This window comes from Pholcus phalangioides, unplaced genomic scaffold (assembly GCF_987345545.1).
Source record: "Pholcus phalangioides strain wild (caught in Gottingen) unplaced genomic scaffold, Ppha-v1.0 ptg000015l_1, whole genome shotgun sequence".
In the NCBI taxonomy this organism is placed as follows: Eukaryota; Metazoa; Arthropoda; class Arachnida; order Araneae; family Pholcidae; genus Pholcus; species Pholcus phalangioides.
The window spans coordinates 68,897,628-68,914,507 of NW_028301608.1; the positions used below are offsets into that span (position 1 = coordinate 68,897,628).

The 16,880-nt window shown below is 32.5% G+C and overlaps 1 protein-coding gene across 10 annotated transcripts in view; it reads left to right on the forward strand.

Moving 5' to 3' along the window:
• Positions 1-16,880, forward strand: part of LOC149076601 (uncharacterized) — a 93,841-nt gene that overhangs the window by 57,230 nt on the left and 19,731 nt on the right. For 4 of the 10 annotated variants that reach the window (XM_089244214.1, XM_089244216.1, XM_089244222.1 and 1 more), the window contains 4 exons: positions 3,891-3,941; positions 8,602-8,908; positions 9,409-9,486; positions 14,694-14,735. In XM_089244214.1, the coding sequence (XP_089100340.1) occupies positions 3,891-3,941; positions 8,602-8,908; positions 9,409-9,486; positions 14,694-14,735 (478 nt within the window). The remainder of the gene's footprint in view (positions 1-3,890; positions 3,942-8,601; positions 8,909-9,408; positions 9,487-14,693; positions 14,736-16,880) is intronic. The other 6 variants (XM_089244224.1, XM_089244215.1, XM_089244221.1 and 3 more) reach the window with 3 other exon arrangements.

The following is a 16,880-nucleotide window of genomic DNA, read 5'->3' on the forward strand; positions in this document are numbered from 1 at the left end:
TAAATTCTGAAATATTTTTAATAGAACAAGTAATTAAAAAATGATCTGGTTAAGAGGAGATAGCAGTCATTCTGAAGATTCATCTCTGGAGGTGTTTCCACTTGTCCAAATTAGTCATTTTTGGGCACCTAAAACTGCAGAATAACTTGAATTATCATTAAATACAAATGTCAATAATATTATTGTATATTACTATCACTTTATACAAGACCTGTTATGTATAGCAACAGACCTGCAGAATGCCTTCATCTGGCTGGCGATTTTAACAGGCCAATTTTTGGGGTCGGGCTTATATTATGAGCTAAGGCTTATTTTCTGGTTAGGTCTTATTTTCATAGAAAACTATACTTTTTGTTCTGTTTCACTTGAAAATGTTTGTTACCAATGTTCAATTCAAGAATTCCACAAAGTTATTTTCTTTTCATTATAAGCTAATTTCATTTGTCTCTTGATATTTCAGTTATGAAAGTCTGATGTACCTGTATAAAACTTATAAAAATGTAATGCAAAACATGTAAATATTTTTTTAATGAAAATTCAGTTTACATACATTGGTTTACATCACAGAGGCTTCAATTTATTTATACAAGGATGTGTGTGTGAAAAATTGTGTATTATATAAATAAGCAATAATTTTTTTGGATATGTTTATCATATATTAGGTGTAATACATATATTACATATCTAAGTTCATGGCCACATTTTGTTTGCGGTTTCTTGTAAGAATTTAATATGTGAATCTCGTACCTAAATGCTTACATAAAAAAGTTGGAATCACAAACACTTTTTTTTTGTAATTCTAAGAAATTATCACATTTTTGTTCCCAAAAAAAATCTTAACAATAATTTAAAATATACATATTCTAAACACTGCCATATGCAGCAATTTTTGGAATACATAAACTAACCTTAAAATAAAATTTTAACCTGAAAGCAACACATTTTCTTTGATAACAAACAATTTTCCTTCAAAAAACCCAGCCCGGGGGAAATGGGTATCTACCCGTGGAGCAAATTTAATACACCTAGCTGCAACGGGGGTATTTGAGACCTTCAAGGAGTAATTATGCCTCAACACTTCACATGGTTCCAAAAAAAGGACACCTTGGAATGGAGACTTGTAGGGGATTATCGTGCTTTAAATGCACAAACATTAAAAGATAAATACCCTATTCCATGAATAGCCAATTTTAATGCTGAACTGCATGGTACAAAAATTTTCAGCTATGCTGATCTCGTAAAATCTTGCCATCAGATCCCAATTAATCCTTAAAACTGCTTTATTCACACCGTTCGGATTGTTTCAAAGCACCAGGATGCAATTTGGATTGTTGAGGTGACCGGAGATCTTCCTTTGAGTTTTCATCTTCGTTGATGACATCCTGATTGCATCAAAAGATTCTGATGAATGTGTACATCTTAAGACATTTCAAGAATATGGACTCTGCATCAACGTTTCCCAGTGCAACTTCTGTAAAAAGGCCAACTTCCGGCTGTCAGCAAGCGGCATCAAGCCTCTAACAGATCGAGTTCGGTGTATGCACCGAACAATCATTGGTTGTGGATACATCCTGGATTATCCACAACCAACGACCTTCACACAACTTCGAAGATTTCTCAGTATGTATAATTTTTATCAACATTTCATTCCAAAAGCTGCTGATTTGTTACATCCGTTAATAAAGGTTCATAGAAATAAAAAGTCATCTCGTTTTGCTTGCGCTACCTACTACTACTGAACATGCACCTCATCCATATTCCTGTGTCAACCACAATAACAACTCGTTATGGAGGAAGAGTCCATTTTCCAGAGTGATTTGTTCCTTATTTTTGATTGCATATATCTTTACTCAATTACATTCTTGAGTTATGTCTTTACACTTATTCATATTCTTGCATTTTCTCTTTACATCTTCGCATATGTGTTTAGATCAGATCTTAACCTTTTTTTGGCCCACGGAGCCCTTTTAAGTAAAAAAAATCTGTGGCGGAGCCCCGTAGGCCTTTTTAATTATTCATCAGTTACAGATTTATTTTTACTGTTTAAAGATATATATATATTTTTTATTCTACTTTTTTTTTCTCGAGTGGTCGTGGAGCCCCTGTTGTGAACCGCTGGTTTAGATTATTGTACAGATCCTTGCATATGTATTTATGTCAATTTCTCACATCCTTGCAAATGTGTTTACATCGTATACATTCATATTATTCATTCATTTTACTTGGCAAAATATTAAATTCCAACCTGTTGCACATATTTGTATGCATATGTACATGTACTTATTATTTCATTGTTAAATTTTTGTATCAGTATGAATCTGTCTTGTATTTCCTACATTAGTGTTTGCTTGCTCACTTGGGGGATAGTCTGTAGCATCATCGCAGACACATGCGGGAAGAGAAAGCCACACCTTTCAGAGCAGTGATTTGATGACGCTTTGAGTGCGTACAACATCAGTGATTATTCGAGTTATCGCTCAGTTTGTTTCTTGTCCTGTCTTGACATGTTGTCAATAAAGTCCATCCCTTCCTGTGAGATAAAATGTCTTTCTTGAATTGGACTTCTATGCAACCATCGATATGCCCTAGGATAATTCTAGGTTGTGGTGTTGCAAGTTTTTCTCTAATAGGCGTGTGAATAAATGGAATAGATGACCTCTGGGGTCGTGAATTTTAACATAATTGACACGTTTATAAAGAAATACGATAAACATATATTAGGATAATTCAAGAAGCTATATGCACTTAGATGAGGCAACCATAATTTTTTAATGGGTGGTATATTTATTATAATTGGTTTTCTATTGCTCTCATTGGGTTGCTGTATTTTTGATATACTTTAGATATATACTCGGCATCCATATTTTTTATGGGCATCTTTTTTTCAGCCACCTTAATGAGCATTTTGTCTGTCATGGCCTTTGTATTTGTATAGTAAATTTATAGTGTAAAAAAAAATTCATGTCAGGTCCCTAGGGCTGGAGCCCCTGTCAACCCTAATTACATCAGTGGACTGAGGCAGTGAATCAAGAACTTAAAAGAAAAGAGTAAGTACAAATATGTAGGTCCAAAGAAAAAGGGTTAGAATATTTCCATCAGATGAGATTAATAATCAGCCCGATAGCTCAGGGATAGACTTAGTATTCTCATTTTTACCACATACTATACGAGTCATATTTTTCATAAAATAAATATAGGTTTCCCCCCTCCCCCCTGAAAGTTTTCTATTTTTTGGATAATTTGAGGTGAGTTTTCAGCAATTCGAAGTAGCCTCTGTCTGTTCACCTTGGATTATCAAGACTCTTGTACGTTAGTCTTTAAAAATATAAGCAAATGTTATAGAAAAAGAATGAATATCATTAAAGGAATCGCTTCATGAACATTTTATTTATTGACAAATTGTAAATAATTTTACTTTTAATGCACAATAACAAGTCTTTTAGTGTAGCATAAATTTCAAATAACTAGTTTTACAGCATTTTTTTATTTAATATGCTTCATGTAATTCATTGTTGCTATCTCTAAATTTCTCATGCTTTTGTATTGACAAATATGTTTTATGCTTGATGCAGATTGATTCATTTTCAAATTTTCAAGCAACACCAGGCATTCTTTAAGCAGTATATTAACCATACACTTTCAGTTTCGATCAAAAAATTTTCACCTGCACCTATTTATTTTTCTGTGTCTCCCAAGATATTTATTGCATAAATACATTGTTCTAACACACTTATTGTTACTTTTTTTTCTTTTTCATTATTATTCATGTATTTAGTCAGCTGAATAACCTGTCCTTTCCTTGCTTCTAAATGATGCATATATGTCACATATATATACATCTATTTTTTTCTCTCTATACTCTGCTTACCTTGCTGCTGTTGCTGCTTTAGTTTGAAAACGATTCTCCTCTCTTATGGGAGCAACCTGCATGGGAAGATTCGGTCAGTATTTACTATTTGAAGATGTTTGTTCTAATAGTGGTTCTAATGTGTGTGGAGTATCCTGCTATCCATATTGAATTATCACAAGTTTGAAATAGCTGCTACATTCTCGGAATGAAAATCTGTTTTCTGGGGCTAAAATTTAAATGTTGAGAAAAAATCTATAGCGGAAAAGCACTAACTATTTATTTTTTCATGAAAGTTTTTCTCTTATTTCTTTTGCAGTTCTCTATTTTTGAGATTTTAATCCCAACAAATGAAATATTTTTTGTTAAGAAATTCACATGCACGTTATGAAGTTGTTGTCTTCAGTTAGTTGTCATGTGAAATATACATTTTACCATAATTTTCTTTTTATCAAGGCATAAACTATATACAGTCAAACCCCATTTAAAGTTGAACTCGCACAATCCAAAATACTTGGATTGTTTGGTTAAAATGAAACATGTATTCGAGTGTCAAATAGAACGGTGGCTCTCATCCCAGGGCCATATGGGCTCCTTGCAACCCTGTGATATTCAAAGATCACAGGTAAAAAATAAAAATGAAGTCATGGCAAGTGACTAAGAGCGCCACAGATGAGAAGCATTTATTTTTTTAAGTCTATTTTTATACAGTATGAAATACAAATAACCAAGAAAGACAACTAAGGAGATCCAAGATACCATACTGGTTGGGGGTCATTCAAGTATTACGTCAGCATCAAGGGGAGGGGTTTCAGATTTGCCTACTTTTGATGACGGGGGGGGGGGAGAGAAGGGTTTAAAGGTTGCTTACGTCACGTCATCAACCACCCTTTTTTGAAGATATGAAATATTCTAAGATGCTGACGGGGATCAGTGTTTTGCTGACAAGGGGGAGGGGGGTCAAAAATAGCTGAAAATCTGCTTATGTAATACTTGAATGGTCCCTTGTTACAAAAAAATTACAATGTGTTAAAATAAGTTGCAGTAAGTTTATAAAGTAAAATAAAATTAAATTAAATATAAAATAATTAAATTAAATGAAAGTTATATATATATATATATATAAATAAATAAAATACTTATTACAAGTAAATCAAATGTTGATGAGAAAAAAAATTAATTGAAAAAAAATTGATAAATGAATACACAAAGAAAAATAAAACAAAAAGGGAAGATAAAATAACAAAACACAAAATGAAATAAAAATATAATTGAAAAAAAAAATAGGTAGCTGTGGAGGAAGGGGTGCTCCAATAAGTACACTGGTGTAAGAAATTAAGAGAATTTGCAGACTTGGTCGATTATCCCTAGAACTACTGTACCGATTTTAATTAAATTTGATATGTACATACATTGATAGAATACAAAACAAATAACCATTCAATAATTGTAATATACACACGCATGATCGTGCGTAACATTCATTGGAGTTGGAAGGTATGAAACAGCGGTTGCAGAATAAACAAAAAAATGGGTTAATGGGGGGGGGGTATGGTCCCCTCTTACAGATATACAGGTCTCGCAGCGTGATTTCATACTTGAAATAAGGCAGTTTATCATTTCCTGTGGCAATTGGTCCCACTCATTCGGCAATGCTGTTTTCATTCCCTGGATGGTTCCTGGAGGGGGGGTTGCGAGTTGCAATTGCCCTCCCCAGAGCATCCCAGACATGCTCTATAGGGTTAAGGTCTGGAGATCTGGCTGGCCAATCCATCTGGCGAATATCCTCACTCTCTAGAAAATCGTCGAGCAGAAGAGCTCTATGTGGCCTCGCGTTATCGTCCATTAAAATGAACTCAGGGCCAACTGCACCCCTGAAAAGGCAAACATAGGGCTCCAAGACCTCATCCCTATACCTCACACCAGTCACAGTGCCTCTTTCAAAGTCATGGAGAGGTGTGCGGTCATCCAACATGATACCTGCCCAGACCATTAAACCTCCTCCACCATAATGGTCGATTTCGCGGACATTGGAGGGTAGGTAGCAGGTCCCTGGTTCTCTCCATATGAACGTACGGCGAGAATCTGTGCTTAGGCTGAACTGGGACTCATCAGTGAAGAGAACGGTCGCCCATCATTGATCCATACTCCAATCTCTATGCTCTCTGCACCATGATAAACGGATTCTCCTGTCCGTAGAAGTGAGCGGGACGCAAACAGCAGGTCTTCTTGCAAACAACCCTCTCTCATGAAGTCTTTTGGAAACAGTCACCCTTGATACATGGGTTCCTGTCGCTGCATACAAGTCACGAGAGCTGAGAAGCTGTAGCACTCCTGTTACGCCTCGCTATAATAGACAAATGGCAATCTTCTCTGGCCGTCGTGGCTCTTGGACGACTTTGCCCAGGCTTTCTCTTGATGGATCCAGTATCCTGGAACTGTTTCCATAAGTTACACAAGACGCTGGGCGTTAAATTGAACACTCTCTACAAATCTGAGATTGGTCTGCTTCTAGCCTCCCCACAATTCGCCACCTCATTCCATCATCTAAACATTGGTGGTTACTCATTTTTACTGTTACAATTTGAAATTAACCGATTGCTGCAAAATAACACCAAGAAATTCGCCGAGGTGTGCTAGTGAACGAAATGCGTCTTAACTTACGGGTGTACGGGTGCTTATAAAGCCTGTTTCTCTACTGGCTCTGCCTACACACACGTGTATGCTTACGTATTTGACGTACAAGATTTGCATTTTTGTCTAGAAGCAGTAGTTTTACATTCAGTTCAGTTCTTTGCATATTTTATCGAATTTCATGAAAATTCTTAATTTATTTCACCAGTGTGTATAAAACAATTCAGACAATCAACAGCGAGGAAAAGAAAACATACCGTATATAGGTAGGGAGCAGGTTGAACAAAATCTTTTTCCAATTTGTTTGTTTTGTTATGTGTAATGAAGATTCATGACTTAGAAATTGGAATAAGCAAAGAAAAAGTAAAAATACAGTATATCAGCTGAGTCATACAGAGATGCAGGTTATGAGGTTGAAATTAAAAATATTTTTGAATATCTGATTTGAAGCAAGTGAGTTTTGAGTTTTTCCTTTGAAGGATGAGTATGTTGGGATATTTATAAAATTTGTTTCGGCAAAATATTGTAAAATTTCGGAGTAAGATAAATGAAATGTCTTTTAACTGTTGTTTCATAGATTGCAGGTAATGCGTAAGTGAAATTATATTGTGGTCAGAAGTATGTGAGGAGTTTAAAGTTTGTGAGAACTGATTTTTTAATAATTAAGATCTGTAAAAGTAAATATAATGAAGTGGTAGTATTGGTAAGCAACTGAGTTCTTTTGAAGGAGTAATAATCAGCCTGACAATTTTTTTTTCTGTAAGGAAATTAAAGGAGCAATGTTAGTACTGTAGCCACTTTCCCCAAAGTGATAAACTATCGAGTAGTAATATTTGATTAGGAAGGATTGATTTACAAATTGTTTTAAATGGTAAAATTTGCAAACGAAAACACTGAGCTTTGTTTGAAGATTTTCTAAGTGAGAATGAAATTTTATAGTTTGATCAATATATACACCAAGATATTTTATAGTAGAAATTTTATCAAGAGGTTGGCATGCACATGAGTTGATGCAGGAGTAGAGTTGATTATGGAAAGGTGGATTAAAACTGGTTGGCTGAATATTTGTTAATGAAAAGTTGTTAAATTTAGTTTTAGAAACATCTCAAGGTTATCAATAAACCAATTTTGAAGAATTAAAAAATCACTGTTGATACTGTTAATGAGTTTGGTAATTTCCCCCAGAATATAAAATTAAGTATTTATCACTATGAAATAAGTTTGGTAATTAGTATGTGTAATGCAAAATTATATTGGACTTGTGTTACATTTTTAATAATGATATATTTGAATGGAGTGCGTAGAGATTGCTTGCAACCCATTGTTCATTGTTACAGAGTATTGTACTGTTATAACCAAGAAGGGATGGCATAAATGATGCCCATTTGACAGAATGCCTTTTTCCGTTTGAGACAAATTGAACATTGTATTCCAACACTATTTCTATTTTTTAAAACAATTCATATAATAGCACTGCTTTGTCGAAACAGGAAAATATTGAAATAGCTCATTGTCACCTTATAATGAAACCTCATACGTAAAAAAATTCCCAACTTTACAGGAAGAGCTTTTTCTTGCTCATCACAATGGGATGTCCCATTGAATAACACACAAAAGGTGTTTGTTTTTTCTATATAGCGAGTAGATTGTTGCCAGTTTTTTTTATCATAAACTGTAATAGATGAGGTATGATGTTCTCAATCAAAAACTGTCAAAAAGTCATTTTCGAAAGAAATTAATATACGAAGTTTTCAATATACAGTGATATGCTTTTGGTGGATTTGAACCTGTGAAAAACAAGACAGCTGATTAATGCATTGTTTAAATTCTAACACATGGTATATAATATGGCTGTGTTTCAGAAGGCAGAATAAATTAGTATTAGGAAAAACTTCTAAATGACATACAAATGTAACATTAACATATATGCGAATCTGAAATCTTTCCCTATAGAGCTTCTGGAGTAAAAATCTGAGATACTACAGATCAAAGGAAACATCTAAGCAATTTGTACCAATTTACATTCATTATTTCACATTGAAAATAACGTTCTATAATAGTGTTCTGAGTTTTATTTGTTTTTTTTTTCATAAATTTCATAATTTTTTTTTTATTCACAGGAGCGTCGTATGAAAGAAGTAGCATCTGGAGAAACCCTTTCTCCTCCAAGTGCTTCAAGTAAAACCAACCCCTTCTTGGCATCACCTGCTGAACCATCAGTATCTCAGTCACAAGGAATTCTTGATTTATTCTCTAGTACATCATCACCAACTGGTGGTGTGACTGATGACACAAATGCACTCAATGCAAAAAATGATCTGCTGTCTCTGAATAATAATCCATTTGCCGATAGTCTGTTCTCGTCTGGCCCCGAAGAAACAAAACCCCAGCAAGACCAGACTCCGTTTCAAGCATTTGCGACAAATGGCAAGTTCTTTGTTTCTAATTTTATGTTAAAAGAATTTTCTAGAATATAATTTTATCTGATATTTTAAAAAATATATTCTCCAGTGTTATAAGGTCAACTCTTGTGTAATATGTCTGTTTTATTTTCATGCATGTTTTATACATAATCAAAATTTCATTACCAACTTATTGAATGTAAAAAATGAGTTTTGTGCACTGGCAATTACAATGTCTTAGTATTATTATTTTGCGATAATATTTATGAGTTGTCTGAGAATGATTTTCTTTGAAAATATTATTTTTAAATTTGTTAGTATAATTCTACTTTGGCCGACGGGGACTTGCCTGTCTGTAATTTCTCACATTGTAGAGATAAACTAAAAAGTTCTTGCAGTTTATCAAGTTTTTATTTTTTTGTTGCAACATTTTCATTTTCAAAATTTCCATATTTTTTATTGTATTTGTTATATAATGGTGTTAATTTTTTATATTATATTTTTCAATTTTGTATTTTGATACAGGATTTTCAACCAATATATCTTCTGCCTTTGCAACTGATGCATCATTTGCCGCTGCTTTTGGGGACAGTCCAACAGCAGGTAAATATTCAATATCCAAACATGCTTTCACAATTGAATTTTTATAATTGGGTACAGTATCCCTTGTGCTGTTTGTGACCTTATTTTACACATTTTTGATTTGATGTTATTTTAAGAAATTAATTTTAAAAATATCAACCTGTGAAATTTGACTTTGGGAGATGGGGAAACAGATTTTAATGTCAAAAATGAGTTTGTGAATTAAAGGCATGACATTGCTTTAATGACTAGCTGTAGAATTCGGAGATGTAGATGAGACAAATACAGATGAAACGCTCAAATTCTACTCATCGAAGCTCACTAACAAGTATCTTTTACAAACAAAAAACACGACATCCAATTTAGGTCTTTTCCTCCTTTATTGTTTGGCCCTTATAAATTGTGTTAAATTCTCATGCTCGAGTTGATGTATTTTTTTTTAAATCGGTGACAATGTCATGTTAATTGTAATCAAAGAAAATGATTCTAATGACAAAAACTGTCATATTTCCAAAAAGTTATTCAAGATTCTCTAGCTTACAACAAAAGCATTAATAGGGGATGAATTGTCCCATCCAAATCAACTGTTTGCTTTCATCCCAGAAGTATCTAGCAAGGATCCAGACTCATCAGAACTAATCCATTCGTTATCCAATTAAAGCCCATCATATATGTAGACACATTACAAATATTCGACTGATATTTTGTATTCGGCCGAATATCTTTGTAAATCTAAGTACATCAAACTAATTTTAAAAAAATGTTAATTAAAATTTACTGATAATATTTTGTGGTGTAAATCCTCTCCGTGAAAAAAGACTTATGTCAGTGAATTTCTGGCATAAACAAAACATGAAACTGAAAATAGAATCTTGCACTGCAATAAAGTGGGAGTGTCATCAAGCTTATATTAATGGAGGGAGCATCCAGCTCCCACGATGGCAGTGATATCGAATTCAAGGAAATCATGTGAGACTGTGAAAACATAGTTCCTGCCTAGAAATTTCCCCATTGAAATATACAGTTCAGTCTTTAAATATTCCGTTTTAAAGATAAGAAAAGGAAAGAACATAGAACTCACATCTAAAGATTAAAAAAAAAGATTAAATTATTTATTCAAGTAATACTGGAATAACTCATTTCATTAATGCTTAAAAAGTACCTTCATTAATTCTGGAATTTTCTTTCATTAATTGTGGAATTATTTCCTTTACTAATTATTTCTTTCATTACTTCTGGGATAAGTTCTTTCATCAATTCTGGATTTGTTTCTTTTATTAATGCTGGAATTATTTCATTCATTGATTCTGAAATGATATCTCCTTAATTCTAGAATTTTTCATTAATTCTGGAATTATCACTTTCATTAATTCTGCAATTATCACTTTCATTAATTTTGGAATCATCATTTTCATCAATATAGAATTATCTTTGATGCTGGAATTATCGCTTTCATTAAAATTTTGGAATTATCTTTCCTTCATTCTAGAATTATCTTTCATTAATATTGAAATTTCTTTCAATGATTTTGGAATTATCTCATCGATGATATTATTTCTTTCGTTTATTGGTTTAAACTCCTATTTATGTCATCAGAAAATAATGGGGGATTGTGTGTTTTCACAGTCATGTGATCTTTCGACGAATGATGTTTCGGTCACCATTCTCGGCACTGCCAAGGCGTAGACTGCTGACGTCATACTCCCTCCAGTAATATAAGCTCGTTGGGAAGTGAGCATGAATTGCACAAGTTCGCTAACTGCAAGATGTAACTAGACAAAATGTATTGCAGGGCTCCCACTCGTCTGTTTGCCCTGTGTTTGTTTTTAATTGAGCTGGGAATCATCAGTATATTGCCAAATAGTACAAATGTTGTAGATTACAGTTAATGATTCTGCCAAAGTAGAATCATTAATTGTAATTGTTTTTAAGGGTATTTGGGGGTATGTGGAACATTTGGTTTATTAATTTTTCATGTGCTTAGTTTGAGGGTTCAACAAGTAGAGTAGTCATTGAAAACCTCTGTCTGGATGGAAAAAATAACTTTTTATTTACTTTTCGTGTCTTGGACAGTAACTAGCAGTCATCATTCAAAATTATGATGCACGTTTTGTGTATAGGTGAAACAACAGTTTGCATTACAAAGCAGTTGGATACATAGGTCTATTCTAGGATTTGTGATTTTGATGTTACCCAATAGCATTCCATTGTCTTCTGTATTTTTAGGGCATGCAGAGGCATAAACAATGTATACAATACTCAGCAAAGAGCTAGAAATGAAAGTGTTTCATTTTTCAAAAACAATTACACTGGTATTGAACAGTAAAATGTAAACAAATCCCTTTAAAAAAGGGGGGGGGGTAACGCAGTCTCCGATGTAAACATCAGAGCTTCTAATTTACACATTTTATTTGCACTGCTTTTGAAAGTGGTTTTGAAAGAGCATCATTCTTAAAAATCTTACATGATTTCATAATTTGCCTTACATTGTCAAAGAGAGTTGACAGATTGGACTGGAAGACTCCAAAAAATATATATGTATTTGTATTGTGAGAACAGAAAATTATCTGTGGTTGCTAGTTTTGGCCAAAAAGTGTTTTTGTAATGAAGTCTTTTCTGTCATTTTGCTTTGACTTGAGCCAATCTTATAGGATACTGAAATAGTGCTATGGAGGGGAAAAAATGAAATTTTTTTTTAAATAAATTTTTTTTAGGAATGTTTTTATTATGCTATTATGTTGTCTAGGGGGGGGGGGTTCCTTATCCTACCTTTTTAGTCTTGCTTTTTCTAATTTTTTGAGTGGGAGCCCTGGTATTAAGCTATTGAAAGGGGTAAAAAACATCTAAGAAAGATGAGTCAAATTTTATGATACATTACTACTTGAAAGTAAATAAGGGTTGGCATTTTCTGAATTCGATATAAAATTAGTAGCAAGTGTTGTAAAAAAAATGATTTCATAAGTACAGTCTGCTCGTTATAATGACCGGTGCGGCAGGTCCAAAATTTTTTCCTATTTCCGCCATGTTATTTTTTGTCCATTATAACAGCCAGTAAATAGGTCAGTGTAATTGAATGAACGCTATCTTGGCTCAGCCATCCATCATCGAACATGCTTGACCTTGACTTGTGATTCTTGCAGTAGGAAAGATAAAGCATTGTCACTTCTATGAAATACCCTGTATAGTAAAGTAGCGCCATCACTGGAAACAGAGCGCGTCACTGAGTTATTTTCTCATGTGGTGGCTCACTCCCACTTACCACATGGTTGATTTTCCTCAATTTTACTTAATTGCTCAATTTAAAAACATACAGGCAACTGAACTTATTTTTCCATTCTGACAATTATTCATTTGACATGGCTGTCCTAAATAAATGGAACATATAGATGTAGTATATATATATATTCCTCCCCATTTGCAGGCATACATCGAGAGACACCAGCATGCCAACAAATTTGAATCAGGTTCTGGAAAATTCGTAAATGTTTTTATTATAAAAATCCATTGAAACTATGCTGAATGTATGTGATTCTTATTAAACCTCACTTTTCCTGGCATGTCGGGAACGGACCAGACCCAAACATTCAAAAATCTGGAGTCCCTCGTGTTTGGCGGCACGCCAGCTAATTGGGAGGAAACGGCAGATCTCAACTTGAAATGTTTGGCAGAAGATGACTAGAAATTGATGCCGAAAGCCAAAATAACCAAATCATTGAATATTTCAAAGAGTACTTTTACTTTGTTCATGATAATTAAAAATCATGATGCAATTACGAAAGCAGAAGAATTGGGGTTTTCTTCTTCGCACAGTCGATCACAAAAAGAGAAATTCCAACAGTTGGAAAAAACGGAAAAGCTAAATTTTAAGATTTTTCGAAAACGTTTCATATAACAACCTTCCAATATAATGACCATTTTCCATGAAACGAAGGGGTCGTTATAATGAGCATCGACTGTAATATTAAAATACATTATCATTGTTAAATTTGATTTTCATGGTAACAAAAATCTTTCAATTACCAGTTAATATTTATTAGAATTAATAATTATAAAATTCAATGTCAGCCATTTGATGTTACCAATGATTTTATGTTTAATTAAAAACACCAATTTTATTTATAATTGTGGTAAATTTTAAGAATATTGATAATCGGTATTCTACCAAAACATTAGCAAAGTATTTGGTTATTAGGCTAAATCATTATTCGTCCCATCCCTAATATCATGTGTATACGGTTTTTTTTTGGGTTCACACACATTCATCGCATTCGAATTCACAAGATTTTAGGTTAGAGTAAATCATTCACAAAAATTTATTTCGCTGCTGGATTTGAAATTTCATCCTTTCAAAGAAATTCCTTTTTCCATTCAATAGTTTGTTTGTGCGATTCAATGCAATTTATCTTGCGTGATTTTTTTTTTGTCAGATCTGTAGGGCACACATGAATGAGGGACACCCATACAGGACTTTAAAATAACTTTTCAAAGTATTCCATGGTCTTGGTTTAATATATTAATATGACACAACACAGTAGCTTTTGTTCACAAGCATTTTGTATTGTAATCAAGCCTTAATGGGAATCAAACTGAGTGACAGTATCTTATTTATGAAAGACATAATTATTTGGTGTAAATAAATAATCTGCATTCATTTTGCATCTGAAAGTGTATGCTAGTTCAGTGTTGGTGTAAGGTAATCATATATACATTTGCTTTTTTTCATTAAATACAGACACAACTTGATGTAATATAACATTTTATTCACAAGAAATGGTGAACAGCTTGCAGGCCCATTAAAGCAGATGTAGATGAGGCAAATACTATTCAGATGATATAAAAGAAATTAAATGATTATTTACTGTATAATCTATTTAATTTCATTTATATCATCTACACATCTTTCCTAGTTAGTTAAGGAAATAAAGTTTTGTGGAGATAGAAAGATAATCGTGTAATATAAAGTAATTTATTATAAGAACCATCCATATATTCTACTTAGTGTGAAGTGTTAAAAACTTTTAAGATTCTAATTTTTGCGCTTTAAATTTGCATGGTAACATTTTCCTGTTATGGTTAATTTCATTGTATATGGTATATAATTTCTTACTATGGTGTTTTGGTTCTATTAAACTGTCTTGTGCGGTTATTTTTTATTTTTATTTTTTGTTCCCTTGCTCTGTTCTGCATTTATGTTAACATTCTGCTGTATTTGTTTACGCTTTCCCAAGCTAATGAAGCTGTAACTGAACTGCCTACAACCCCCTCACCAGGTCTGTATTCCTTTCTGTTCTGTGCTTTTCTGCTGCTGAAGTTCCTGATGTCTAGTTAATGCAAATTTTTCAAATGCTTTGCAAATTTACTTAAAGTTTAATTTTCGTTGAAGAAAGTTTTTTATGTACCTTGGGAAAAAAATTTTTATATTTTTTTTCATGTGTGTATATAATATTGTAACATACAAAAGCATGCTTGCCACCTATAGAGTATTTTTTTTAACTTAAATTATTCTATAATACTTTACTTGAGTGGAAAGCCAAGCAAAAAAAATACCAAATGTCACAGTTGCTAACATTGACTCTTAAGTACGAAAACTCAAACACAATTTTTTAGACTTCAGCATTATGTAATAAAATTCAATTGAAATGAATCATTTGTTTATATTTGTACTTTTTAAAATTTAAGCTGAAGATTTCAATTTGGAAAAAAAAACCCCCAGATTTATTTGTGTTTTTTTCTTTCCACTTGCAAGTGATTGAGCATTGAGGAAACAATTTTATTGTTTTATTTCCTCCAGTTTTAGACAGTGTAGATTCCTTCCTAGGGAATTATTGATCATTAAATTGAATGTGTTGAATGAAAGTTTTGATTCAGATGCATTAGCTAAGTTCGAACATAAAGTTCCCATCAAAGTAGGACTTTTTCCACCCTTTATAATTAGCAATACATTATTGCATCACATTCAAATGTATTCCAACATTGTTAAAAACATCATTTTCCTTTTTTCCTAAAAGCAAATATGAAAGTGTTTCTAATTGAATATAAATGTTTGTTTCAATTAATTTTTGGAGAAATTTTTTTTTCTTGATTTACGAGTAATTTAAAGTTCTTATTCAAAATGAATAACTAGGTTTTTGTGTATGGAACTTGGAGATAATTATATTTCTTTTGAAACTTTAAAACTTCAATCATGTAAGCTGTTCAGTAAACAGCTTTAGTAAACTGCAGGGTGCAGCGATTTAAATCAGCTTGTTTAAAATCACTTGATTTTTTTTTTTTAAAAATCATTGATTTAAATCATAAAATTAAATTTTGTTTTTTCGTACATAAATTCAATGGTATCAAAGTAAAAGTAGCCTGGTATGGTATGGATATTACTGATATGTGATAAAGTTAGTGATTAAAAGAAGTATAGAAGATATTTTTTTTTTTTGAGGTAAATACATGCTTGAACTTAATCCCTAAATACAGTGCAAAAAGAAAACTGCTCCATTTCTAGATTTTGTGCGTGGAAAAAATTGTAGAAAAATATGGGGAGTTGAACTTAGCTAAACTGCATTATATTCAACACATTCTCATGTGGCACTAGGGTTCCAATAATTAAACAGGAATTAATTTTTTGTATAAAGCCTTGAATTCTATGTCCTAATTTCTGATTCAAAATAATAGATGTACCGACATGAATATCATTGGGCTTTAGACTTTGTGTATTAAAATTGTGTATGTTTGCCCTTTTTTTTTTTACCAAAACTCATTAATAAATCTGTAAAAAAATGAAAATGTGCAAACTAATTAGCAACATCATGCAAGTCGGACACACATCCATTCATTGTGCAAGAAACAATCTTGTAAATAGAATGTTCTATTTAGTTAATGCTGAATGACCCTTTGCTTGTACATCGAGTGAATTGACATGTCTGCACCAGTTACTGAGAGATGCCACCACTCATTCACTTCAATAGGGGTGGGGGGTCTCATGAATAAAAACACTTTTTTCTACAAGAAAAAATGTTAATCCATGAACTTAATTAGTGCATGCTCAATGACCTTTCATGTTACATAAACAGATTTTTGGTGTTTGTATTTTTTGCTTATAGTTCGTTTGTTTATTCATTAATGCTTAGTTAATTCATTAATTCATTAATTTGAGCAATTAGGAGGAAAAAAGCAGATGATATGAAAATATGCATTCTTAATGATTAACAAGATTTGTTTTAGTTAATAAGCAGTCAGTTAATTTTAATAAAAAAATCAGATTTTTTTTTTAAAGTTTTTTCTTACCCTGGTAAACTGCCACTCTCTTCCATAAATGTATGGAAGCAAGTTATTAATTTGGGTAAAATAATTTTTCTACAAAGAATGAAATTACCTGGTAATTTTCACTGCCATAATCTTTTTTTTTTTTAATTTGAGCTTTCTGT